The 27,342-nt window shown below is 39.2% G+C and overlaps 2 protein-coding genes across 4 annotated transcripts; one reads left to right on the forward strand and one right to left on the reverse strand.

The window, feature by feature from the left end:
- Positions 1-7,794: 7,794 nt before the first annotated feature.
- On the reverse strand, positions 7,795-13,160 carry LOC310732100 (histone-lysine N-methyltransferase PRDM9-like). 3 transcript variants are annotated; one of them, XM_083552399.1, is made up of 7 exons: positions 12,930-13,160; positions 11,304-11,343; positions 11,084-11,204; positions 10,228-10,499; positions 9,811-9,878; positions 9,537-9,727; positions 7,795-9,125 (listed from the first exon to the last, which is right to left on the reverse strand). In XM_083552399.1, exons 2-7 carry the CDS (start codon positions 11,322-11,324, stop codon positions 7,957-7,959), a joined length of 1,842 nt encoding a protein of 613 aa, XP_083408525.1. In that variant the 5' UTR covers positions 11,325-11,343; positions 12,930-13,160; the 3' UTR covers positions 7,795-7,956. The 3 variants fall into 3 exon arrangements, with proteins under 3 accessions (XP_083408525.1, XP_083408524.1, XP_083408523.1); XM_083552398.1 differs by having other exon boundaries at positions 12,737-13,063; XM_083552397.1 differs by having other exon boundaries at positions 11,304-12,260; positions 12,737-13,063.
- Positions 13,161-15,632: 2,472 nt separating this feature from the next.
- On the forward strand, positions 15,633-27,079 carry LOC310732158 (uncharacterized protein). Its single transcript, XM_083552497.1, has 9 exons — positions 15,633-15,793; positions 15,987-16,183; positions 20,155-20,262; positions 21,010-21,120; positions 23,114-23,218; positions 24,145-24,255; positions 24,844-24,993; positions 25,400-25,510; positions 26,917-27,079. The coding sequence occupies exons 3-9, from the start codon at positions 20,192-20,194 to the stop codon at positions 27,062-27,064; spliced, it is 807 nt and encodes a 268-aa protein (XP_083408623.1). The 5' UTR covers positions 15,633-15,793; positions 15,987-16,183; positions 20,155-20,191; the 3' UTR covers positions 27,065-27,079.
- The last annotated feature ends 263 nt before the right edge of the window (positions 27,080-27,342 follow it).

Below are 27,342 nucleotides of genomic sequence, written 5' to 3' on the forward strand. Positions count from 1 at the left end.
CACCTTCATAGTGTCTGTGGGAGTCACGTAATAAAAGAGTGAAGACTCGGAGTAGAAGAGTCGAGAGAGGAACTTAATCATTCTGTTTGCTCTACATAACATGCAGAGATTTTGCGACGCTCTGAAAATGAATGAATCGCTCTTTGAGACGACTCGTTCTTCTGAGTCGCATAGTAATAGTAAAGTCAGGTGGTGATGTCGGCAGTGGTGGGACGTCAGGACCAGCGAGGCCTCTGCTCCCCAAAACACTGAATCTATGACCAACCTTTTAACAGATTCTTTTCCACAAATCAATTATTCACAATAGTTTATTATCTTTAATCTGCAGTTCTGGTACTTAATCAACCAGATTCCCAGTTGGTGACACCGGAATCATCTATCAGTACAATAACAGCTGCATTTTCACGTCCTGTGATTGGACGGTCAGAGAGCCCACTAGTCAGAGCTCGCAAACCGCATCTATAGCAAACTGCACAATCTCGAACATATTTGTGTAGACAAATAGCTTTTATAGAAGTTGTTTTGGTTGTAGATATATTCACAGTGCCAATTTCAAGATGGATTTTTATGAAAAGCTGGACATCATGAAGAGAAGTCAGCCAAAGCCATTCTACAGAGTTGAACTTTCTCAAGAACCATTTATACTTTTGTGTTTCTTTCCTTTAGTTTTTGCACAAACACACACAATTTGCCTTCATTTCAAATCCCCAGAAAAAAATGTATCCAATGGGTTTCTGTCCTCAGAGAACCCAAAAAGTACCTCTGAAGTGCACGTAAAGCCCGGGGTGGACTGTAATCTTGTTATTTTATTTGGATATTTTGATGCTGTGGCTGCAGTTAAAAGAGACTTGTTAAATTGTGTTCAGTGTTTCTTGCTTTAGTAATGCATTTCATTCTCGCTACATGAGTTACCTCTCTGTGATGCAGCGCTCTGTTCCACTGCGCTTCTGTATTATATGGATGGTTTCTATAGCTGTAGATGATTCTTATATAGAGTCATAATGATGATATAAAGAGGTGGATTGATTCAGATAGGACACCACTGAAGGCTCTGGATGTAAGAGTTCAGTCAGTGTTCACATTTATCAGTTTTATCGAGTTGGAGCTCTATAGCAGGAGATCTTTCTCTCCAACATCCCCTGGTAAGCGTCTCTTCAGGGAGGTGGCTTTGTGCACAGGGTTTTGTCATGCTGGAACAGGTTTGGGTCTTTGTGTCTCTGAGTTGGTGAAGAACCTTGTACTTGATGCAGAATGCACCAGGGTTCTGGAGGAACGTGTCTTATGTCACTGTGTATTGGGTCAGATTTATATGGTAGAAATGACAGTAAAAGATTCTTCACTTGACTTGAGTATGAAGAAGTCGTGCAGAAGTGAAGATCTGAGAGTTGATTCTGTCCTTCTGAGTGGGAAGATCACATCTGGCACACACACACACACACACACACGTACCTCCTCAAACATCTCACCTCTGTTTGCCTCTATTTTACGTATTTGACACAATTTCTGTTTGGGCTGAGATCAGCAGCGTGGTGTTTTTGTGTGTGTGTGTGTGCATGTGTGTGTGTTTGTGTGTGTCTGTATGTGTGTGTGTGTGTGTGGTCAGTGCACCACAAGGAGTAGGTGAGTGTGTTTTCCTGAACCTCAGACTTGGAAAACCAAGCAAAACGTCTCACAGCTGCCACAGTCCTCTTGTGGTTGAATGTCTCGAACACACACACACACACACACACACACAAATGTTGAGAAAAAGAGCGTAAACAGACAAAGAGCATAAACAAGTCTGTAAATCCCCTTATAGCTCACTGCTTTTATTGCTGCTGTCTCGGATAAGATTAATTTTACTGACCGCTGTCACCACACACACACACACACACACACACACACACACACACACACGTGAGCATTGTCAGTGTCAAAACAAATCAAGTGGGAGAACATTAGGTCTTAAAACAGCATTTACCCACAGCATTTGCTGCTTAGAAGAAATGAATGATGATTCAGCACCTCTCTGTGGAGCTCATGGAGCAGCCTGGAGAAACCAGAGATGGCTGTGGATAGTTCCTCTTAGTAACCATGACAATGCCTTCAGATTGCAGTTGATACAGAACAGTTGTAATAAAGTTCCTGAAGTTACAGAAGGGATCGATGTATAACAGTAATATCTTGTGTCTGGATGAGGATCGGTTCCTGTCTGAGTTCCTGGTTCCTCTTAAGGGTTTATGTTATAATGTGAACACACACATAAAAATCAGGTGATGATCCAGGGTTAGGTGTGTGGATGTGGTGGATGTGAAGGTGAAGAATGACCCAAGGTGACGTGGAGAGTGTTATAATGGTTTAAGGCCTCAAACCTATGCATGGATTATCACCTTCTACCCTGGACACCTCCAAGCATAGAGGAGTTCAAGCTTTAATTGATGTTTGCAGAGCAAAACTAACTGAATGAATACAAATAACGCTTTGTTTTCCTTTTTAATTTTATATACGAGTTGTTACATCTACAATTCTGTGCATCTGTGTCAAGTCTCTACCAATAATGAAGCTGTTGGAGTGACTCCTGGTGCTGGTTTATTGCTCTAGAGTTAGAGAAATAATTCTGATTGGAATATTTTCTTCTCCAGTTCCTCAAAGTCATCTTGTCTACGTATTTACTTTATAAGTTCCACCACATGCAAAAGTCCTGCATGGAGCTCAGTGAGGTTATTAGGAAACGTGTACAATCGCTATCTCACTCTGGATGGAACTGAAACTGGATGTTACTATAGTTACAGATGTTTATAAGCAGCGCATTCATTTATACTCAACTGACGAACGCAAACTTCCAACACTCTGAAGTCACGCTTGAACTTCCAGGCAATCACAATCCACTATTCACACCTGAAGTCCTTTCAGCCAATCACAATCCACTATTCACACCTGAAGTCCTTTCAGCCAATCACAATCCACTATTCACACCTGAAGTTCTTTAAGCCAATCACAATCCACTATTCACACCTGAACTCCTTTCAGCCAATCACAATCCACTATTCACACCTGAACTCCTTTCAGCCAATCACAATCCACTATTCACACCTGAAGTTCTTTAAACCAATCACAATCCACTATTCATACCTGAAGTTCTTTCAGCCAATCACAATCCACTATTCATACCTGAAGTTCTTTCAGCCAATCACAATCCACTATTCACACCTGAAGTTCTTTAACCCAATCACAATCCACTATTCATACCTGAAGTTCTTTAACCCAATCACAATCCACTATTCATACCTGAAGTCCTTTCGGCCAATCACAATCCACTATTCACACCTGAAGTTCTTTCAGCCAATCACAATCCACTATTCATACCTGAAGTTCTTTCAGCCAATCACAATCCACTATTCATACCTGAAGTTCTTTCAGCCAATCACAATCCACTATTCACACCTGAAGTTCTTTCAGCCAATCACAATCCACTATTCACACCTGAAGTTCTTTCAGCCAATCACAATCCACTATTCATACCTGAAGTTCTTTCAGCCAATCACAATCCACTATTCATACCTGAAGTTCTTTCAGCCAATCACAATCCACTATTCATACCTGAAGTTCTTTCAGCCAATCACAATCCACTATTCACACCTGAAGTTCTTTAACCCAATCACAATCCACTATTCATACCTGAAGTTCTTTAACCCAATCACAATCCACTATTCACACCTGAAGTTCTTTCAGCCAATCACAATCCACTATTCACACCTGAAGTTCTTTAAGCCAATCACAATCCACTATTCATACCTGAAGTCCTTTCAGCCAACCACAATCCAGCATTCATACTGACCATGGGATTAATTAAAAAAAGAACAAAAAACAAAAAAAAACATGGAGAACACAAAGTGTGAGAGCTGGCCTTGAAAAGAAAAAGCTGATGAAGTAATTTGTTATTGTACACACGTAGACTTTTTGTGTATCTGTAATTTACTGAAGTGTTTTCATTAGAAGAGACTTTTATTTTGACTTCACTACATTTCAAAGACAAATATTTTACTTTTTACTACATGTAGTGAAATCAGTCGTTTCTTTTTATTTACGAGGATAAAAACGTAACTGGTGAAACACGCAGCGAGTCACCAATCAGGATCGAGCGCACGCTCTGTTTTACACGTGTTCTGATCGGCGCTTTGTGAATCTACTGATCACCAACATACAGTTCAGCATCAGTTCAACATCAAGCAGAACATTTAGAGAGGAATAAATGATGAAGAAACTCCAGACTCAAACTCACCACCACACACGTGACCTCATTTACACGTTTTATTAAAGTAGTAGAAAAGAAGGTTTTGTGTTCATGATCATTATAATAGAAATCAATCAGTGTTTGAGTCTTTAATATCATTCTATTAATAGATCAGTGTGCTGAGAGTCACATTCGAGTCTTTACACAGAAACTGAGATGGTTGAGTGGAGAATTTTGTGATAAAAATGATCATAGGAACATTAGAGTTATAATAAATCATAGTGATTTGGATACTTAAGTACATTTGAAGGCAAAAACTTTTGTACTTTTAGTCAAGTGAAAGTTTAAAGTGACACACGAGAAAACGAGCGCAAGGAAAATTTTTGCCACTGCTTATTACAATCACATGATATGGTTCAGTGGTGAGGTGCAGTGCAGTGCAGTGTGTGTGTGTGTGAGAGTGAATTCACTGTATTAATTGCAGTTATAGTGTAGTATCAGGATGTGTAGGATCAGACTATATTTGAGGATCAGACCGTATTTGAGGATCAGACCGTATGTGAGGACCAGAATGTATTTGAGGATCAGACTGAATGTGAGGATCAGACCGCATTTGAGGATCAGACTAATTGTAAGGATCAGACTATATGTGAGGATCAGACTGTATTTGGGATCAGACTGTATTTGGGATCAGACTGATGGTCGTCTGGATGTTGCTCTTTAGTCAGTTTGCTTCTGTTGTTATTGTTTGGAGTTTCTGTAAGAGAACTGGAGCAGCTCGAATGTGTAGCTATACCTCATAATGTGTTCTTAAACCAGAAATGTACACACACACACACACACACACACACAGTACTACCACGCCCCAAAAACCCACACAGTACTTACTCATCCACCTCAGTATGTTATATAATTTTAGCACACGTGTGTGTGTGTGTGTGTGTTTTGGGGAGAGGTCAGTGCCATGCCTCAGGATGGCAAAACCACCTACAGTGTCTTGAGGTTAAGGAGATGACATCATTCCTGTTATTGAACAAAACGTTAGAAGTGTGTTTGTGTGTGTAAGAATATTGAACATGTCCATGACTAACCTTAAACACTAACCAGACATACACACACACACACACACACACACACACACACACACACACACACACACACACACACACACACACACACACACACACACCTCTGTAGCGCGGAACACTTTTTCTTTTTGGTCTCACTAGATGTGTGTTATGGCTCCATCCCAAACGCACCAAATGACAAAGATATTTCGGAGTGACCTGGTGCACAGATGTGGTGAACTCTTCACTCGGGAAAAGTCGAATCCGTATCATGGAATTTTACTCTAACGGAATGAATGTGAGTCAGAATCCGCTGAGCTCCAGAAAACTGGAGCTGAGAGACGTGTCAGGGGTAAACAAGAACACAATGAGGTGCGCTGTTACAGGAAAATAATCAACTACAGGGTGCTGACTGTAACACCACACACACACACACACACACACACACACACACACACACACACACACACACACACACACACACACACACACACAGAGAAACAAGAGAATTATAGGCAGAGGAACAGCCTGAATGATGAGTCTCAGTATTTACTCAGACTCAAGTTTTCACCACACACACTCACGCACACGTACTTACGCACACTCACACACACACACACACACACACACACACACACACACACACACACACACTCTCAGACAGAGGTGGCGAGTTGAATCAGAGGTTTTTGTTTCTCTTTTAAGGCCAAACTGGCGATATTTATGCGCCCACAGAGGCTCAAGGGCCAGACTCTCTCTCACACACACACACACACACACACACACACACACACACACACACACACACACACACACACACACAGTGTCTAAACCACTGACCAGAGGTGTTACACGTCTAGGACACAGACACAAAACAACCTGTTTCAGCACCACACACACACACACACACACACACAGATCCCGACAGACTGAGTAGTCCTTACATTCCTGCTGGACACAAATATACAACACACACACACACACACACACACACACACACACACACACATCCGTGTGGGAGTTTTTAAAGCCTGCTGGTTTTGGCTGGATGACACGTTGGCAATGAGTAAAGGAAATATGTGTGTGTGTGTGTGTGTGTGTATACAGGATGTTTAAGAGACAAATGAACATATTTAGAGGAATATTTCAGTGCAGTGTGAAACACACACACACACACACACACACACACACACACACACACTCCTATATTCTCATATTTTCTGTATAATAATAAAACAATAATCATTTAGAATAAATAATAAAGTGAATATATCTAAAATAAAATAAATAAGTGGGATGAGTTGATGTTAGGAGTTATTGTATAAGGGCGAGGGGGTCCGGGGGTCTAATGGTAGGAGTAGAAGGATACAGGGGGTAAGAATAAAGCATACAGTCTGAAGTTTCATGACTTTACTGAGCAACTCGTGAAATTTGAGGATGGATTTGGACTGGAATTAACAGATTATTATTCCAAGAGCTTTTGCTTCAGTCAGCACTCGCTCACTCATTACTGATAGACTTCTAATGTAAAGGGTATATGGGTAAAGATATGAGAGTTCGGGGTACTGGAGTTTAGGATTAGGGAGTTCAGGAAGTTAGATGGGTGTTTATTTATAGGGATTAAGAGTAAGTTTATAGGAGTTAGGGGTGAGGGTATAGGAGTAAGAGGGTTTGAGTTAGGGGTTAGTGTATAGGATTAGCAGAATTTGGAATTACTAGTATTTATGTTAATAGTAAGGGTATAGAAGTTATAGGTATTTGAGTTAATGGTACGGGTATAGGAGTTATAGGTATTTAAGTTAATGTAAGGAGTTATAGGTATTTGAGTTAATGTAAGGAGTTATAGGTATTTGAGTTGGGGTAAGTGCATAGCAGTTCCAGTCACAGCTGCCTCGGTCCAGAGATGGGTAAAGTGTATATGCGCGCGCGCGCGCACACACACACACACACACACACACACACACACACACACACACACACACACACACACACACACACACACACACACAGTCCTGTAGTGCCACCCATTAGGCCACAATGAGTACTGCAGTAATAAACAGCTGAGCTGAGGTAAATTTGGTAAATTGCACAAAACATTCCTCATACTTTCTTTTTTCACCCTACTTTTCCAGCCATGTTCCATCTCCAAACCTTTACCACAAACTCAGAGATGCACAATTGTATCAGACGTCTTTGGATCCCTTCACTTGAACTTGGAGACCTGAATCTGAACCATGATGTGTTATTGGTTGCTTTCTCACACTTTAATGCAGGTGAGGTGCACCTTCTACACTGTAGACTTATGTTGCACTCAAGATCAGGAACATCAGTGTATCCTCCTGCTCCTCTCCCTAGTTATATGAAGAATTGGTTAGATGGATGAAGGACTTTGAGTTCCTGCAGAAACCTAACTGCGCGTCACACTTCCACATGGTCCAGTCATGGTGTTGTTTTGGCATCTCCAGCATTTTTGTTCTTCATAATGACCATGCACAGCATCACACCTTTGTAAACGTAAGAAAATCCGATAAATTAGTTTATTCATGGATGATAAATTCTCCTGAAATATATAAACTATATTTTATTTACAAATGAAATAATACACTGGAATAAAATATTATATACAAACCATCTTTTTTTATGCTTCCTATATAAAAGCTAAAACATGAAAACAAGTCAAGCTTGTTGATTTGTGAGATCGGTGTCAGAATTTGGTGGCTTTGTGCACACGTGTGTTTGAAACGTATTTAAATCGTGGAAGCCCCGCCCACAGGGCAGACACTGGTGTGGCGTGTCCCCGGTGTGAAGTCGTTGGTGTCTCTGGAGTGAACTCCTCTGAGTGAAGGTTTTCCCACAGGCCGAGCAGCGGTATGGTCTCTCTCCCGTGTGGATGCGCTGGTGCGTTTTGAGAGTTCCCCGGTCGATGAAACTTTTCCCGCAGGCCGAGCAGTGGAAAGGTTTCTCTCCCGTGTGACTGCGCTCATGGATCTGGAGATGGCTGAGGAACGGGAAGTTCTTCCCACAGTGTGAGCAGGGGTACGGCTTGTCTCTGGTGTGAATGCGGGCGTGGGCTTGGAGCTGACTCCGGAGCGTGAAGCTCTTGTTGCACTGTGAGCAGCGGTACGGCTTCTCCTCGTTGTGAGTGCTTTGGTGTGTGTGAAGGTGACTCTGGCGGGCGAAGCTCTTCCCGCAGTGTGAGCACTGATATGGACGTTCTCCTGTGTGGGTGCTCTGGTGCAGCTGGAGCGAGCTCATCTGAGTGAAGCTCTTCCCACACAGCGAGCACTGGTATGGTTTCTCTCCGGTGTGAATGCGCTGGTGCTGCTGGAAGGCGCTCTGCTGTACGAAGCTCTTGTCGCAGTATAAGCAGCGGTACGGCCGCTCTCCCGTGTGGATGCGCTGGTGCAGATGGAGGCTACTGCGATGCGTAAAGCTCTTGCTGCAGTGCGAGCACTGGTAGGGTTTCTCTCCTGTATGGATGCGTACGTGGGTTCGGAGATTGCTCTGCTGAGTAAAACTCTTCCCACACTGTGAGCACGGATATGGTTTCTCCCCCGTGTGGACGCGCTGGTGTATCTCCAGGTGGCTCACTAAACTAAAACTCATCCCGCAATCCGGGCACTCTTGCATTTTTTCCTGAGAAGTGTTACTGTACCATGAAGATCCGTGATCGCCGCTGGAGCTGCTCATGCTCTCCAGGTTCTCGGATTTGATCGCTTGTTCTTGCAACATCCTCACAAATTCTTCGGGGTGGCACCTCCTAATGTGTCGGTGGAGGTAGGACTGAGCAGTGAAGGTAAGGTGACATATGGAGCAGGAGAAGAGCTGCAGAACTTCCATCAATTCTGCAGCAGAGAAAGAACACAAATGTGAATGCAGTTATGGATGAAGGATGGATGAGCTTCCTGAGTGATAAACAGCAGAGCGATGTAAGCTGATGTGACCAGTAGTACAACATGGGGCAACATGGGGGTGGTCTTTCTTTACCTTTACAGGTGAAAGGAGGAGGTCATATTAACCTATACTGAGATACTGTAATGTCCTGGGCTTCGCTCAGTCAGTCAAGTGTTCCTACATTACATTATGTACATGTTCCTCGGTTCCTTGACGTTATGATAAGGAACGGGTGTGTTTGCAGTAGAAATGAAATCCAATTCATCTTATTATTTACCTGATGAAATGAGGTGTCTCAGAAAACAGAACCAGGGACATGATTGGCTAAGAGCAAATAAGCAGGAAACATGTTTGGACCTAACCATTTGCAGAGCACTTTCCGCTCCAAAGAAAGTCGAAGGTGATTCCGAGATCCTGAGCGTACTCCTCATCGTACCACACCAACAGCTCCTGTCCTGGTCTTATGGGGCGACAGCAGCGGTACATGATCGCACCTCGATACTGGAACCCAACCAGGTTCTGTTCTTCATCATTACGTGAGCAGTTCACATACCTGACATGATGGACGAGGAAAAAGTGATCTATGAGTAGAAGAAGGAAAGACTGAGATGCTTTTCCATACATTAAATGACTGACCTCATCCAGTTAGCATACGTCTCTCTTCTGGCATTGATGTATTGCTCACACTGTCCATTCCTGGAGATCTGAGAAAAAAAATTATTTTCTTTTATGACCATTTTTTCATCTTGGAGTTCTTGTCCCACTTTCCAGCAGAAATCATCACCCTAATGCTGAATATTCACAAGAAAAAGTCAGAACTTTCAGCAATAGGGTGATGGTTTCTGCTGGAAAGTTCTCACTTTCACATGTACCATTCCAATAGAATATAGAATTAAAATGATTATTCCATTGTTCTTTCCGTGTGCAGTTTTCCCACATTCATTACACGTTAGAAATACGCTGATAATTAAATGTGTATGAGGGAAGTTAGTGGAAATTGTAGTGATTCATGTTTATATAAAATAATAATTAAAGAACAGAAAACAAACTCACCACCCAGGAGTATCCACTGCTCATGGCTTCCTCTTTATCTACCAGTTCTCCCTGATACGGCCCAAAGTGAGCACCTACTGGAACAGTGTCTCCTCCATTAAACACTCCCAGACCTGCTCCAGGAATATGGGACTGTCTGACCTCGAGACCACGAGGAAGAGTCTGCCTGGCTCGGTCAGTGACTCCCAGGGGAACTGGGGTATCATGTATGAAGAGAGCTGGACCATGAACTTCACACTTGTTGTAGAAAAAGCATCTGCATTCCTCACGGTCTGGACACAACACAGGAAAGTCAGAATGCAGGAGGAATATTTGCTTCACCAGAAGTGATTCTGGTGAAATTGTCTAATTTGATAAAAAGACAAATGAAGAACAGAAAGTCTTATAAAACAAACCAAACTACAGGCAGCTTCACTGCACCATGAAGATCTGCTTCTAATGGGTTGGAGTAGAAGATCTCCTGCTATAAACCCTAGTGAACAATGAATGTAAACTCTGACTGTACCACAGACCTTCTCACCTACTGACTTTACTAACACCCCTGTGTCCGACTGAGCACAAATCTCCACAAAATCTAGTAGAACATCTTCCCAGAAGAGTGGAGCTTACTATAGCATTCAATTGAGACAAAATGTGGAATGTTCCAAAAAGAAGAACACAGCAGATCAGATGTCCCCAAGCTTTTGGTCTTGTAGTGTAATAAAGCCTGTTATTAAATGTGATGCAGTGAGCGAGCTTCAGAGGTGTTATATAGCTGCTGTTATCATCAGGTTTCACCACACAGGAACCCCTGCTAGCATGGATGTAAGGTTCAGACCACGATGAAGAACATTATTCAGACTCAGAGTGCTCTCACAGAGATACTCATCTTCCTCAGGTTCTTCCTCTTTGATGTAGATGATGTTCAGTTCGTTGTGCGTGTTGCTTACGCAGGGTTCCTCGTTTATCTGCATGCTCTCGCCCTCGCCAAGAGAACCCTGAGGGAACCAGAATCCACCGATTAGCATATGCAACATCTTCACGACACTGTACAGATACTGAGGAGACGTTTTATGGAGCGTATGGATTTTATTTACCACTGGTGAGCATGGAGTCATGGTTTCTCCAGCAGTCCTTCTGGAAATCAATAATTAAAGACAAATGTATTACAGAACATCTCGATTGTTTCCATCATATACTGGACTTACAGACTGGTTACTGGTTTTCATCACATGGGACACTGTGCATCTATCAGGGATTTTCAGGATACTACTGAAAAACCAGCAGAATCAGGAGCATTCTACTTCTTCTGAGAATGAGCATCAAACAATTAAACAAACCACAGAAGCCACTGAAGACCTAGATGTCATTCACAAACAGTTTCATTTTTGCAAGTCCTAAATTTTTCCATAATGCCACTCGGTGATCTTCTGATAGTTCTGCTATCTCCTATTTAAACCCTCAGTCCATCTCTCCCTAATGAGAATGATGCAGCGGTGCTTTAATCCTCCTTTCTGTACAGCTCCAAATCCAACCCCTTCATCGTGTTTTTGAGACCATGCTGTGGATCTCTGGGCAAAGAGACCTGATCTTCATCCCTGATGTCTGAGATGGTTTATATTTCCTGCATGGGCAATAACATCATCATCCTCACAGGAACAACAGTACTGGATCACAAACAGATGCAGCACCAGGCTGCACACACAGTCACAGGGAGCACCGACCTTCATAAGTCAATGTGCCATCGTCCAGTGTACATCTGGAGCTGTGCGACTGCTGTTGTTCTGACCACGTGCACTACCACGTCTGCGATTTCACCATGAACTGGATGCTCTACGACGACAACACACCCGGTCACAGAGCTCTCCTCACACGGAAGTTTCTCACCAGGAACATGATCTTACTTCCACACACACCCTACTCGCCAGATTTACCTCCTGAACAGGAAGATGCAGCTCACAGGTCACTGTTTGGAAGTGCAGAAGATGCCTGACTCACTTCCGAAAGAAGACTTCCAGGACACGTTCCAGAAGAATGCTGGGAGCACTGTACTGCTGTGGAAGGGGAATATTTAAGGTGATCATGTGGAAATGGAGATGGAGATAAAAAGCTCTTGCAAACAGAGCGAGTCTCCAAACTTTGATACCACCTCATGTATATATATATATATATATATATATATATATATATATATATATATATATATAAATAAAATGTTACTTTTTTATAATTTATTTAAAACACACATTAAAAGTAAGTGATATCTCTCCAAACAGTATCGTAAGCATTTTATCACGATACTGTTCGATAACCATATCATATCGAAGAGTCTTACTGCGTGTGTATCAGGACAGAAGTGTGACTCAGACTGCTGCCGCACCCCAACCGTCAGAACTTCATCCTAATCAAATCTCTACACAAGTCTCAACTTGAGTATAAACTGTATACAAGAAATACTATTAACAGTAAACAAACAAACAAACAAACAAACGGATCGATCTTCCTCTTCCAAAAAAAAAAAAAAAGTTACCTCAGGACTACCTGAAACAATTTACTAAGGTCCGGTCCCAAATCCCACACTCCTCCCTACAGTGTGCCCTATCTAGTGCCCAATATCAGACCCATATCAGAGTGGACCTAGTGCACTCAGCTAGGGAACATGGAGTCATTTGGGATGTAGCCGCTCAACCGTTAGCCAGTTAGCGCGCTTCAGTTAAACTCACCTGGAGCCGTTAAAGAGGAGTGAAGAGAAACACACACTCACTCACTCACACACTCACACACACACACACACACACACACACACACACACTGTAGTGTAGTTATTATAATCCGGATTAAATCCGCGCGCAGAGAGAAACAGATAGAGAAGAGAGAGATAGAGAGAAAGATAGATAGATAGAGCAGAAATCCAGGCAGGAAAACTACTTCTACTGCTGTCAGCATTCTGCAGACAGGCGCACTGCCACCTACTGGAGCTTCCGAGTATTATTATTATTATTATTATTATTATTATTATTATTATTATTATTATTATTATTATTATTATTATTATTAGTATTATTATTATTATTATTATTATTATTATTATTATTATTATTAATAACAATAACAATAACAATAACAATAACAAAAATAAACAAGATAGCAACAACAATTATATTGGAGCAACAAAAATTATAATCAGTGGTGGATGAAGTAAAACCATGTATTTGAGTAAAAGTAGAGACTCAGAAAAATGTGACTCAGTAAAAGTAAAAGTGTCTCTTTAAACATTTATTTGAGTTAAGGGACAAACGTTTTTTGCCTTTTAATGTACTTAAGTATCCAAATCACTATGATTTATTATAACTCTAATGTTCCTATTCTCATTTTTATCACAAGATTCTTCACTTAATCACCTCAGTTTCTGTGTAAAGACTCGAATGTGACTCTCAGCACACTGATCTATTAATAGAATGATATTAATGACTCAAACACTGATTGATTTCTGTTACAATCATCATGAACCCAAAACCATCTCTAATAAGACGTGTAAATGAGGTCACGTGTGTGGTGGTGAGTTCGAGTCTGGAGTTTCTTCATCATTTATTCCTCTCTAAATGTTCTGCTTGATGTTGAACTGATGCTGAACTGTATGTTGGTGATCAGTAGATTCACCGAGCGCCGATCAGAACACGTGTAAAACAGAGCGTGCGCTCGATCCTGATTGGTGACTCGCTGCATGTTTCACCGGTTACGTTTTTATCCTCGTTAATAAAAAGAAAAGACCGATTTCACTACATGTAGTAAAAAGTAAATATTTGTCTTTGAAATGTAGTGAAGTCAAAATAAAAGTCTCTTCTAATGGAAACACTTCAGTAAATTACAGATACACAAAAAGTCTATTGCGCTTTTCACAACAAACGTCGTCTCAAAGCAGCTTTACAGAATGTAACAGTGAAGGTGAATGGTGTGTATTTATCACTGATGAGCAGCATGGAGACTGTGGTGAAGGAAAAACTCCCTTAGATGTTATGAGGAAGAAACCTTGAGAGGAACCAGACTCAAAAGCAGAACCTCATCCTCATGTGGGTGACATCAAGAGTGTGATTATAGTCTTTAAACACTACAGAACACTGGAGAGTGAGAACTAACATGAGCACTGGAGTGTGTGATTATGACTGATGATCTTTCTACAGTCTTTATGGTTATAAAACCAGGAGCTACTGAGAAACTCATAAAAGTGTTTAAAATGTTCTGGTCATAAAAAAGTGACGATAACAGTGTAAGAAAAGGCAGGACGGGGTAGAATGCTGTAATGCAGTAAGAGAAGATGCAGCAGTAGGCAGTAAGAGTAAAAGGCATCATGGAAAGCAGTGGACGTGTACAGGATGGGGCACGTTAGTGTACAGTGCATTCTGAGTTACAGATCAGTGTTTATCTGTAGAGTTCAGTGGGCTGAAAGGAAACTGTTCCAGAGTCTGCTGCTAATAATAATAATACTAATGCAAATAACTACTAACACTAATACTGTACATATTACATCCTGTTACTAACAATCAGCAGCGTGTCGTGTATTTCACTCCGAGACCTTCAGTGATGTTCTTCCTGAACATCTCCACCTCTTCATACCATCATATACAGATATAAATCCTAACATTGATTCTTTCGCTTGATAAAAATGTCCTTTTTTACTTAACGTAAGTTTATTTTTCCAAATAAAATCCAGGAAGGTTTTGTTTATTCCTTTGGACGTTTCAGATCTGATAGAGGGAGAGCTGGTTAAACAAATCTGAAAAGACCCTCAGCCTCAGAAAGCAAAACTCTTCCAAATATAGTAAGATTCCTTTGTAATTGGTATTTATAATAAAAATGTATATCAATAATTTTTTTTGCTATAAAATTCAATTGTTCACAAGTACACTCATTTTTGGAAATATGAATGCCAAGATATTGAACACAATCCTTTACTGATATGTTTTCAACAAATTGATCAGTAGAATCATGAATAAATAATATTCAAAATGTTTTTACGGTTTAACGTTAATCCAGAAGATTTGAAAAGTTCAGATGTAAATTCCATCACCTTTATAACTCACTTTATCTCTCAAAAATAACACACTGTCATCTGCCATTTGAGAAATGTAGATTACGCTGTCAAATGTTTTCAGTCCTCAGATGTTTTGGTAGTTTATAGCGTGAAGAGAGAGAGAAGTTCAGCCACTAGTAGAAATAGAAATGGAGAGATTGGACATTCCTGGTACACCATGGTCGATCCCAAATCTTTTGGAGGTTCCATATTAAGCATAACAGAGATATTAAATATATGATGTACAGCATTTCTATATCAACAATACAATTATTACCAAAACCAAAACCATTCAGTGACTGTAAAGACAAGCTGTGACCAAGTTCATATCCCAGTGACGTCTCAGTCTCTCTCCACGTTTATCTCCTGTACCACATGGAACCTGAAATAACACTTATAAAGCCTTATAACTTATAAATGTAGGTGTTTATCTCACTCTCCCCACATTTTTACTTCCCAACCCAGGAGTGAAGTACAGAACCAGCAGGGCTTCATGATGAACAGACCGCTGGAGAGGTGAGAGTGAAAGTGAAAGTAAACTGCATGAGAATAACTGCAGTAACGGTATTTACGGTTCTGGTGTTTATGCGCGCTATAAACACCATGTCACCGAGTAAATAATAAAGAAAAAGCTTTATTGCTTGGTGATCATGTTAATGTTTCTCTACACGCAGTCTGATGTCACGCATTTTGATTATGTGAGGTTCAGAGATCAGAAATATTCAGACGGTTTCCTGTAAATCATTCACGTGCGGCTTCACGGAAACACGAGGGACGCGTGACGTAGGTGGCGCAATTTCTCCACCAGGACTGCGGAGATAAACGCAAAATTCTCATCTCTCGTTCTGCTTGAATTCCTTTTCGGTCATGCTGAAGCCTGCAAAGGAGAACCGGAGAAAAGAATCGGTAAGAATAGTAACATACCCGCACGTGTTATTCTAATAGTGTGAATAATGTTCTCCCACGCAGGGATGGAAATAACATGCACGTGTAAATACACACCGAGTTTATAAGATCACTTTATTTACAAGCCTCACTCTTACTACAGTTACTGTTGTGTTACTTGTACATTTATTAGCCTTATTACATTTTCATAAAACTAAACGTATTCGATGTTTGTGTCATTTTGAAAATGTTCTTATCCAAAACAACAGCAACTTACAGCTATAAATTATTTGCACATCAGTTCTACTTGAATAAACTGTTAGTGTGTGGATTTATTTATTAGGCAGCAGGTGAACATTTTGTGCTCAAGGTTGATGTTAGAAGCAGGAAAAACGGGCGTAAGGATTTGAGCGAGTTTGATAAATTGTGACGTCTAGACGTCTGGATCAGAGCGTCTCCAAAACTGCAGCTTTCGTGGGATGTTCCTGGTCTGCAGTGGTCAGTGTCTATAAAACGTGCTCCAAGGAAGGAACAGTGGTGAACCGGCGACAGGGTCGTGGGGGACGAGGCTCATTGATGCACGTGAGGAGCGAAATGCTGAAGAAGTTCATGTTGTTAATGATCGATGGGTCACAACTGTTATTTATATATATATATATATATATATATATATATATATATATATATATATATATATATATATATATATATATATATATATATAGCTGATGGATGATATATTTTTTGGCTGATATGTTTTCGGCCGATTTTCTTTTTCCCCTTCATCTCATAAAATCTAATATTTAATTAACGTGAAACAGAAAATCGCTTAAATTAAACATTGATACATTAATTGAACAACAAAAGACTCTCCGTTCAGTGCACTTGTTAGCAGGTTTTTGTGCGCGTGACTACCTGTAGCCTAAACTACAGCTGGGTGAAGTCTCACTAGCAATACAGTTCTAAATGTTTTCACTGTCTCTCCATAAACATCATCATATTTAACCAATGAAATGTAGAAGCCTTGATTAGAATAGAATAGAAAAGAATAGAATAGAATAGCCTTTATTTGTCATATATATATATATGTGTATATTTCTCCACATATCCCAGCTTGCTCTGAAGCTGGTGTCAGGGCACAGGATCAGCCATGAAGCACAGAGGGTTAAGGGCCTTTCTCAAGGGCCCAAGAGTATCCAATTAAGTAGAAATAATAAGAACTTAAAGCCCAGGACACACCAAGCTGATGGTCGGCCTGGGGCCTGCATGTCGAGAAAGAGAACTCTGATTGGCTGATTAGCTTAGGAACACACTTGTTTCATTTCTAATCTTGTCTTGCAATTTAGAAAACACGATTGACAAAAGCTACACAAATCCATTAGTAATGATCGAAACATGTATAAACTAGATAGATTTCCAGCTCTTCCAGCTTCCCTGTTTGGATGCCAATTACAGACTAATGCCAACTGCTGGTATGAGTGAGCGATGTTCTCTCACACAAGAGCAAAACGTACACACGGCATCAGATGTGACAAATTCTTTTAATTTTTCAACACTTTTTGACTCTCACTGCAGTACACATTATGCTAAAGACTGTAGGATGCTTTTAAGTTAAATAGACTTAAATTTGCACTTTCATTCCAATAACCATATTTATCCAGCAGACTGTTCTAAAGCTTTGGCTTTCATTTTAAAAGCATTTACTAAAATACAAAACTGCACTGAAATGAACCAGTAGATAAAAAGGTTGATAAATCTAATGCAAGCAAATATTTACACACAGGTAGTTCACTTTATATCCAACATTTCCTTTGTAGGTACGTTATGATTTATTTATCTTAAAACTATAATCTCTCTATGCTGAAACCCACACTGCAGCCATGAGCTTCATGCTGAACGTGTGCTTCCTGTTTATCATAAAGCAGGTTTGCGGGTGAGAGACCTGTAGTTTATATTCAAGGTGTCTGTCATCTGTTACTCTGTTGAGTTGAGACAGTGTGTAAAAAAGTAAACGAAAACAGAATGTGTTTTTTTTTTTTTTGCAAATCTTATAAACCCATATTTTACTAACAAAAGAATATAGAAACATATCAAATGTTAAAACTGAGAAAATATACCACTTTCTGAAAAATAAAAAAACCTTTGTGAATTTGATGGCTGCAACACGTTCAAATAATTGGGCTGATTGGCAGAAGGTCAGGAAGATGAATGGATATAAAAAGTGTAGAGAGGCAGAGTCTCTCAGAAGTAAAGATGGGCAGAGCTTCACAAATCTGTGAAAGACTATGTACAAATTGTTAGACAATTCCAGAATAATGTTCCTCAACATCAAATTGTGAAGACTTCCAATCTCTCATTATTTACAGAACATCTTCTTCTTCTTCTTCTTCTTCTTCTTCTTTCGGCTTATCCCATTTACAGAACATATATCAACAAAATCATATTATAACAATATGTAGAAGGGACAAGGATGAAAATCAATATTGGATGTCTGTGATCTATGGAAGATCATGATTCTGTAATGGAAATCACTGCTAGGGCTCACCAACACCTCCAGAAATCATTATCTGTGAACACTTCAAGTGTCATCCATAAATGCATGATAAAAATCTCTATCATGTAAAGAAGAAGGCATCCGTGAAAATAATCCAGAAAAGAGAAAGCGAATCAAAACTCTTTTTGGACACCATGGATGCTGCATCCTCCAGACTAAAGAGGAGAGGGATCATCCAGCTGGTTATCAGCACTCGGTTTATAGGTTTGCATCTCTGATGTAATGGGAGAACATTAGTGTCTGTGGAACTGGCAGCTTTAAACATGACCTTTTTTAACTTTTTGAGATGTGTTGCGGATCAAATTTATAATGACCTTGTTTTTTCCTTCAAATGCTACATTTCCTCAGTTTCAACAGTTGATATGTTGTAAAATATGTATGGGTTTTGAGATTTGCTAAATCATTGCTTCTGTTTTTATTTACATTTTAAACAGCGTCCCAATGTTTTAGAATTGGGGTTGCATCTATCCTTTCCCTCTCTCCACATCTTTGTAGTGTATCCTTTTTTTTTATCTTCTATTATCTTTCCTTTGCAATAACACCATAACGGACGCTGACTTTTGGGCCCAAATCATAATATGAGAAGCGTGAGAAACTGTGTAAAACAGCATGTTTCATTATATAAAGGTGTAGATAATATTTAACAGGATTAAATCCAGTTCTGTGTAAACAATACAAACAATAGTTACATTTATGGTTTTAAAGTGCACTAGGTCCAAAGTACATTGTGTGACTGTAGTTAAATGGTTTAATATTCAACATCATAGTCTATCTTCAACTGTTTTTTTTCTCCCACGCCATGAGGAGTTTTAGGTGGCAAGGGCCTGATGGTTTTTTTATTTGCCATTTCAGTAGTAGTTTTGTTACAGGGTCAGGCTGATAGCCCTCCCAGTCCACCCTCCTCCTTTCACAGCAGAGCTTGGGACTGTCCATGGCGAAGTACTTTATCCTCATTCCCACAACTGAACACCCATGGGGGATAAGGGCCGTGCTCAAGGGCAGCATGGTATGGCCCTGACTCGAACCCACACCCCCTCTGATCCAAAGTCCAATGCCTCAACCACCTCCACCAACAGTTACAGCTGAATTCACTGTAATAACAAAAAGGGTTATTATTGCTTGTTTTGCAGTTATAGCCTTTGATAGACACCCTTACAATTATCTAATTTATACACCTGAACAGATGGATATTAGGGGCCTTGCTTAAGGGCCCAACAGTGGCATATTAGAAGTGATGGAATTTGAACTCACGACATTCCAATAAAAAGACCAACGTCTTAAACTCTAAAATAACTCTTCCCTTTTTTTTCAATATCTAATTTGTGCAGTACAGGAGGTTCTCCAGAACGAGAAGTGGAACCTTCTGCTTTATGGTAGATACCCCAAAGTTAATTTAATGTGCTCAATCTTTTTATTCCCTCTAATTAATTTCTGACAGGAATAATTTTGAAGCAGGTGTTTGCATTTCTGGGAGAATGTCGGGGGAGTTTGAGGAAATCAGAACTCCTGAAATGAGTCTAATCAAGGACGAGTGTACGAGTGAAAGGTAAGTCAAACAAGTTTATTAGTTATGTACATTACAGTAAATCATATTCACTGCATCAGCACACTCAAATTCTACTTGGAATAAAAACCTGAGGTTTGCATTTTGATCTCCTTTATATTATATGATACAAATTTGGAAAATAATAAATCATAGCTATGTCAGATGCCTGAGAGTTACATGAATCTCAACAAGAAGTCCGGGAATTGAGTTTCTTCTAAACTCTAAACATAATGGGCTATTAAATTAAAATATCTTAAATTTACAAAAATCTTTATCAGCTGCTGTGAGCCCAGTTGAGAACCTGCTTTACACTGCTGATTAAGTGCTGCTCTCTTTAGTGGAATGTAAAATAGGCCAAATTCTCCTGTTTCTGTTTGCAGTGAGTCAGCGCCGCTCTGTAAAGAATTGAAAGATGGAACAGGCATTCAAGACAGATTTTTAATTTATTTCCTCTTGTTTATCAGAATCTAAATCTAAATCAAATGGTCATTAGACAATTTCTCATAATGAAATGTTTAACTTTATTATAAAGTGGTTTCTAAATGATCCTACAATTAATAACTTACTAGGATAACATTGGAATATTGTTAATTTTGTTTGTTAGACTATTTGTTTTTTGAAAATAAGAATTTGTATGAGGTTGTGAGGAATGTGGATACAGAAGAATGTGATTTTTTTTACTGTGTTTTTTGTGATACCGTTTTCTGAATCAACCTTCTCTCACTTCTCCTTTACACTATTATTTAGAGGAAATATGGAAAGACCAATATCACCTGTAACCAGCTGTGTGTCCATTAAGAGCGATCAGTCAATGCCATTATCAATCAACTTTAAGGAGAAAACACCTGCTCAGGAAAGGTATTTATATATATATATTTACAGGAATCCATCAGAACTAAATGACTTATGTTTTTCAAATTCAAGGCTGTAATTACAGCAGATTTAAGGTCAATACCTGCTCATTATGGTTTCAGTTTAAAAGGAAGTGGTGTAGAGAAATAGAAGGATCTATGGGCTAAGATTATTTTGCGAAAAGTACAAGGAAACAGTGTAGATGGATTTTTTTACAAATCAGAAAGACAATGATTGGAGCCATTAGCATCTACATATGGCACACCATAGGGGTCAGTAATTATTAATATGCTAGTTAGCTACTGATTATGCACAAACTACTCCAGAATATAGCATAATGTGTGGGTATTATTCATCTTTTTTTTAAACTAGATGTTATGCGTAACTACACCATCCTGTTGTTATGGTCCAGGGAACTATTTAAAAGAAGGACAGGTTCATTGGCACAACAAAAGTCAGAGACGTGACTTTTTTTTTATCAGAAACTTAAAGATAAATTATTTTATTTAGCATAAAATTAACAAATCAAATACAGACATCACTTTATTATTGACACAGAAATGCAAAATCTTTGCAGTAAACCAACATCTTAATTCTGCCCAGACAAGCTGCACATAGCAAAAGTAGCTACATACACACCTTGATAACGACTTGATATACAGGAAGAACATGTTCATAAAAAAAGCAGGAAGTGAAGAAAAAAAAACCCCCCACAAGACTGAGACTGAAAATCACAGAAAATAAAGTTGCGCTCAAACCACAAAGTCACAGGAAGTGTTCTGTTCTCCCAGGCGTCGAGTCTGACCCTCAGAACGCTCAGCATGACGAGACAAAGACATTACTCTTATAATACAAATTATAAAGAGACCCCCCCTTCCCCCAAACCACACACACACACACACACACACACACACACACACACACACACACACACACACACACACACACACACACACACACACACAATCCAGTTAAACCAAACAAACACCAAAAATGAATATAAATCTGTGCAGTGCAATTTAAATGCAAAATGTAAAATTTAAATGTAAAAGAGGCACTACAAAACAAAACTACAATTTACAGTAACATTTTAACATTTAAGTAACATTTAGGGTTCGCTTGAATACGAAGTTCAATAGTCAAAGGCAACACAGCTGTTTACAAAAGACAAAGCACAGGGGTGTAGACCAAACATGTAAACAAAACAGAAAAAAACATAATAATAAAAAAAAAAATATACAAAATAAAATAAATAAAAACAGCAGCATGACCCAAAGTTAATTGTCCGGATCAGGACAACAACACAGAAACACACACACACACACACACACACACACACACACACACACACACACACACACACACACACACACACACACACACACACACACAAACACACACACACACAAAAATACTATTAACACTGGCAATCAGCTGTTTAAAAATAAATGGAAGCAATAACCAGACCTACAAATCTACACGCAGAAAATATGATGGATGGAAACGTCTGGAACCAGGGCTGCTTCATTCATCAAAATCAGCTAAGAAAACACACAAAGCTACGATTTGCATTCAGAATCATGGGTAGAAAAATAACTTCTTACCTGAGAACACTTTTTACCTGGAGCTGAGAAATGACGAGGAACAAACTAATAAAAAAAATTTTAAAATAAAAAAAATTTGCTTAGATGCAGAACCATAATGACTGAACACCCAAAAAGACCTCTACCTTAACAACAGGAACTCAGATGACTGTAAAGGGCTGATATCACCTTCCTGCACTTCCTTCCTGGGCAAAATAGTAAAACCATTTTGACCTCTAATGACCCCCCTGTTAAACAATGCAGTACAGTGCTAATGGGCAGGGAGGGGACATTTTACCCTGTCACACACACTAAATCCATTCTGAGTTTAAATATCAAACATTGTGAATCATTCTGAAGGCATGAAAACGTATCAACTAAAGCCACTAAACAGCATTTCTCTCTTTTTCCTTTAGAGAAACTGAAGAAAGACCAAATTCACCCGAATCCAGCTGTTTGTCCTATAAAAGTGACCAGTCCAAGACACTTTCTATCAACTTTAAAGATAACTCTGAGAAAAGGTATTCAACTTCTGAAACAATAATGGAATTGTTGACCTCGTTGGTTAGTGCAGTATACAGATTTATACAGATTTTACAATTCCATCATCAGTTGTGGTTTATAATAATGCATAATTCTACTACAACTCTACTCTTGCTGCTGCATTCTGGACTAACTTGATCTTATGTATGCATTGTAGAACATCCAGACAGTAAAGCATTACAATAACCCAACCAAGATGTAAAAACATGTCTTAGCAATATTTCTGAGATGACAGAAGGAGTTAATAAGAAGATTGGAGTTAATAATCACACCAAGATCTTTGGATGCTGTACGCAATCTGAAAGTTACTAGCTGTATGTGGTCCTAGTAAAAGTACTTCTGTCTTATCCACTGTCTTATGCCCTTTATACACTCCTCAACATTGTTAAGCTGATCTCTCTCAGCTGGATTTGCTGAAACATCTCATCATCAGCATCTTCATCATAGCAGTGGAAGTGAATACCATGTTTATGTATAAATTCACCCTGAGGCAGCAGATATAATGAGAAAAGCAGTGGCCCTAATACAGATCCTTGCAGAACAACAAACTTTACCTCAGAGAGTGTGTAGAACTCATCAACAAACAAACTGATAGCAATCAGTCAGATAAGAATTAAGCCAGGAGAGAGCTGTTCCCTTTATTTCTACAACATTCTCCTGTCCAGCAAGCAGGAGATTATGATCTTCTTCTTCTTTCGGCTGCTCCCATTAGGGGTCGCCACAGTGGATCAAGCAGGAGATTATGATCAATGGTGTCAAAAGCTGCACTAAGTTCAAGTAACACAAGCAAGGAGACACACAGTGCTGTTGTTGTGCAGTAAAGAATGATCACAATTTCTTTTTGTGTGAAAAACTAAAATGAATTGAAAACGATTGCTAAATCATACTTCTTTCAACTCTTTAGAGGAACTGAGGAAAGAGCGAATTCACCTTTACAAAGCTGCGTGTCCTTTAAGAGTGACCAGTCAAAGCCACTGTCTATCAACTTTAATGATGGAACAGACGCTCAGGAAAGGTATTTTTATCTTCTTCATTCTTCATCATAATTTCACCCTCAGACACATTTTAAAACAAAAACAGCTTAAGGGGTTAAATTGCTATCAGCTAGTTTGTGACATTTAGTTTCCTCCAACCTTTTAAATTCATAATTACAAGTATTACCTCAGGATTGGGGAGAACTGTGGAACTGTACCCAGATCTCTCACTTAACCTTACTTCAGCCAAATGCCTCCAAATAACAAGTTCAAGAAAAAAGCAGCACTTGATGATGAGGCACATTTTCCTTTGCTGTAATGATTTTTGCACATAGTTCAATTTGTGCTGTTGCATCAAGTTCACGTCTCAGACAGAGAGAAAAAAAGATCAATATAAACTTTCCAGAAATATCTGTTTTTTACTCTATTGTCAAATTCAATATAACATAAAAAAAAAGAAAACCTAAATTAAATTAAATATCAAATTTAAACATATTGATGCTAAAAGCAAAATCTTTGTTTTTTTGCTGCGTGAGAGTGCTGATGTCTACATGAATAGTGATATTGATGCTCTTTGTTTTATTATATACAGTTGTAATTTTATTTCATTTCACATCTCTGCTCTTCAGAGGAACTACAATACTACCAAATTCTCCTATATCCAGCATGGTGTCCTTCAAAAGCGATCAGTCCAAGCCACTCTCTGTGAACTTCGCAAAGGAAACAGACTCCCAGGAAATTCATTTATCTTTGTCTTTAGAGGGAGATCAGCCTCTCAGGTTTTCATTTCTTATCTTCTAGCTTATTATGATATTATTTTTAGAAGGTTACCTCAGATTTAATGTTTAAAAGAATCTATTGGTCTAGTCAGTAATTTTGGTTACAAGACCACAACCTGCAAGTCATTACCCCAACCATAACAACCATTAGGATTATAGGACAGGTACAAACGTTAGGTGAGAATTATGCCCTCTTTAGCGGACTTGCTGAACATGAGGAGGGAAAGGTAACATTTAATTTGGTTTAATGATAAACTAGTGAAGGTCCTCTGTTATGCACATAAAAGTGCTTTTTACTCTTCCCATGATTGTACTGGTAAAAAATCATCCACGTTTTGTGTAATTAACTAGAATTTATTACATAAAATTGCTTTTAAATGTTTTGACATTTCTTTGTACTCTTTAGTGGAACTGATGAGAGGTCAAATTCTCCTGAATCCAGATGTGTGTCTTTAAAAAGTGACCAATCCAAACCACTCTCTATTAACTTTAAAGGAGGGAAGAAATCTCAGAAAAGGTATTTCTTTGTCTTCCTCTTGCTTATAATTATGTTTTCTTGATATACATCTTTAGAAAGTTTTCAGATTTAGTGGTTTAGTCAATTAATCTGACCAAAATCTGCTCATAACTTTGTCCCTTTCATGGTGTTTAAGACACATGTTCTTTTTCTTTCAATGCAACAAAGTGTTGGGCAGTGAATAAGTGGAGGGAAGTTCTGTGGAGTCCAAAAGGGAAGTGATCAAACTCCCTCAATCACACAGACACACATGGAGGTGGAAGTTTAATGGTTTGAGGTTGTTTTAGAGCAGGGAAGGTTCCCGGAAAGTGAAAGGAATCCTGAAGCATCATGGCTTCTGTTCCATACACACTGTTCAACACCATGCAGTTCCATCTGGACTGCGGCTCATTCTAACCGACTTCACAGCACCGCACAGTGACTGGGGTGGACTGCTTTAGCAGTTTGCTACAGGGGGATATTGAACCCACACTCAAAGAACAGGCCTGGAAGTCCTATATTTATTATATTGGGTGCCCAAAAAGCACACAAACAGAAAACAGCTGAAATAGAAAATTTGAGTCCCAAAATAACCCAAAACAAAAGCATATCAAAAGTCCACAATTGAAAATGGTAAAAAACAAAACTTCTCAGAAACTAAAGATAAACTCTGAAACTGTGGCAAAAGCACTTAAAACAAAATCTCCACATAAAATTGTGAAACAAAAAACAAACTCAAAACAAGGACTTCCACAGGGTTGATAGAGGTGGAGACGCGGGAAAACTAGAGACCAAAGAGGGACACTGGGACGCAATGGCGACATCTGGTGGATGAACTGAGGAAACACGCCTAAATTAAATAGATAATACCCAAAAGTCAGAATCCTTTCTTACCAGGAGAAAATAAATATAAGAGAAAGACTAAAGCACACAGCACGATTGAACTGCTTTGGGGTAAACTGGATCACAAGAAAAAAATCTTCAATTAGTGAAGAACATCTCTGGCAAGTATTACAAGAGGCACTGCAAAGTGTTTCAGCTGAATGTTTGGAGAAAGGAACTGTGATTCCTGTTTTTCTTGTCCATGTCAGCTCAATCATGTGTCTCTCTAAAACCATAAAAGACTTGGTGTCTCCACACTTTTATTGGCAGTGTAACAGTCAAAACTGCTTAAATTATTAGTATTTGCACAGAATTATAATTCAAAAGACTTTGTTATGAAGTCTTAAGGAAAAGTCCTGTGTGCAGATGATTTTACTGGATCCATTGGAAAGAGAGAAGTTCTACAACATGACAGATTCAAAAGATGTCTTGAAGTAAATTTAAGTAAAAATTGCTAACTTTCTTCCTTTCGGCTTCTCCCATCAGAGGTCGCCACAGCGGATCATCCGCATTGCTAAAACACCTTTATTTATACTCATTCACAGATCTAAGAAAAGTCCCAAATCTTCAGTATCTAAATGTCATTCCCTGAAGAGCAACCAATCAAAGCCACTCTCTATCAACTTTAATGAAGGAGCAAGATCTCCAGAAAGGTATATATTTCTGTTCATTATCATCAGAACCTCATCTTAAAGTTCAGGTCTGCGGGTTGTAATCACATTTGTGACTCATTTTAAAATAAACCTGTGAGAAGATTAAAGTTTTGTTAGCATTTAAACACACGTACTGGTCTCTCGACCAGCCAGAGTTCTTATATGTAAGAATTAAAATAGTCTCATAGGTGATATTATCAGTATAGATATGCATAGTTTATTCTCCCAGAACATGTGCACCATTTCAACACACTGAGAAAGTCCATGCAAACAGTATGCAGATGTTTTTTAGAAAAGTGGAGGCAAATGTGAGGATGG

The sequence above is a fragment of the Silurus aristotelis genome (genome assembly GCF_946808225.1).
Source record: "Silurus aristotelis genome assembly, chromosome: 10".
Classification (NCBI taxonomy): domain Eukaryota; kingdom Metazoa; phylum Chordata; class Actinopteri; order Siluriformes; family Siluridae; genus Silurus; species Silurus aristotelis.

Coding starts and splice junctions, on each gene's coding strand:
- LOC310732100 (XM_083552399.1), bottom strand. CDS start 11,324: ATGACTCCATGCTCACCAGTG. Junction 11,205..11,303: donor TGACTCCATGCTCACCAGTG/GTAAATAAAATC, acceptor TGGTTCCCTCAG/GGTTCTCTTGGCGAGGGCGA. Junction 9,879..10,227: donor GCAGTGGATACTCCTGGGTG/GTGAGTTTGTTT, acceptor TTTTTTTCTCAG/ATCTCCAGGAATGGACAGTG.
- LOC310732158 (XM_083552497.1), top strand. CDS start 20,192: ATGTCGGGGGAGTTTGAGGAAATCAGAACTCCTGAAATGAGTCTAATC. Junction 21,121..23,113: donor AAAACACCTGCTCAGGAAAG/GTATTTATATAT, acceptor TTTTTCCTTTAG/AGAAACTGAAGAAAGACCAA. Junction 25,511..26,916: donor GGGAAGAAATCTCAGAAAAG/GTATTTCTTTGT, acceptor ACTCATTCACAG/ATCTAAGAAAAGTCCCAAAT.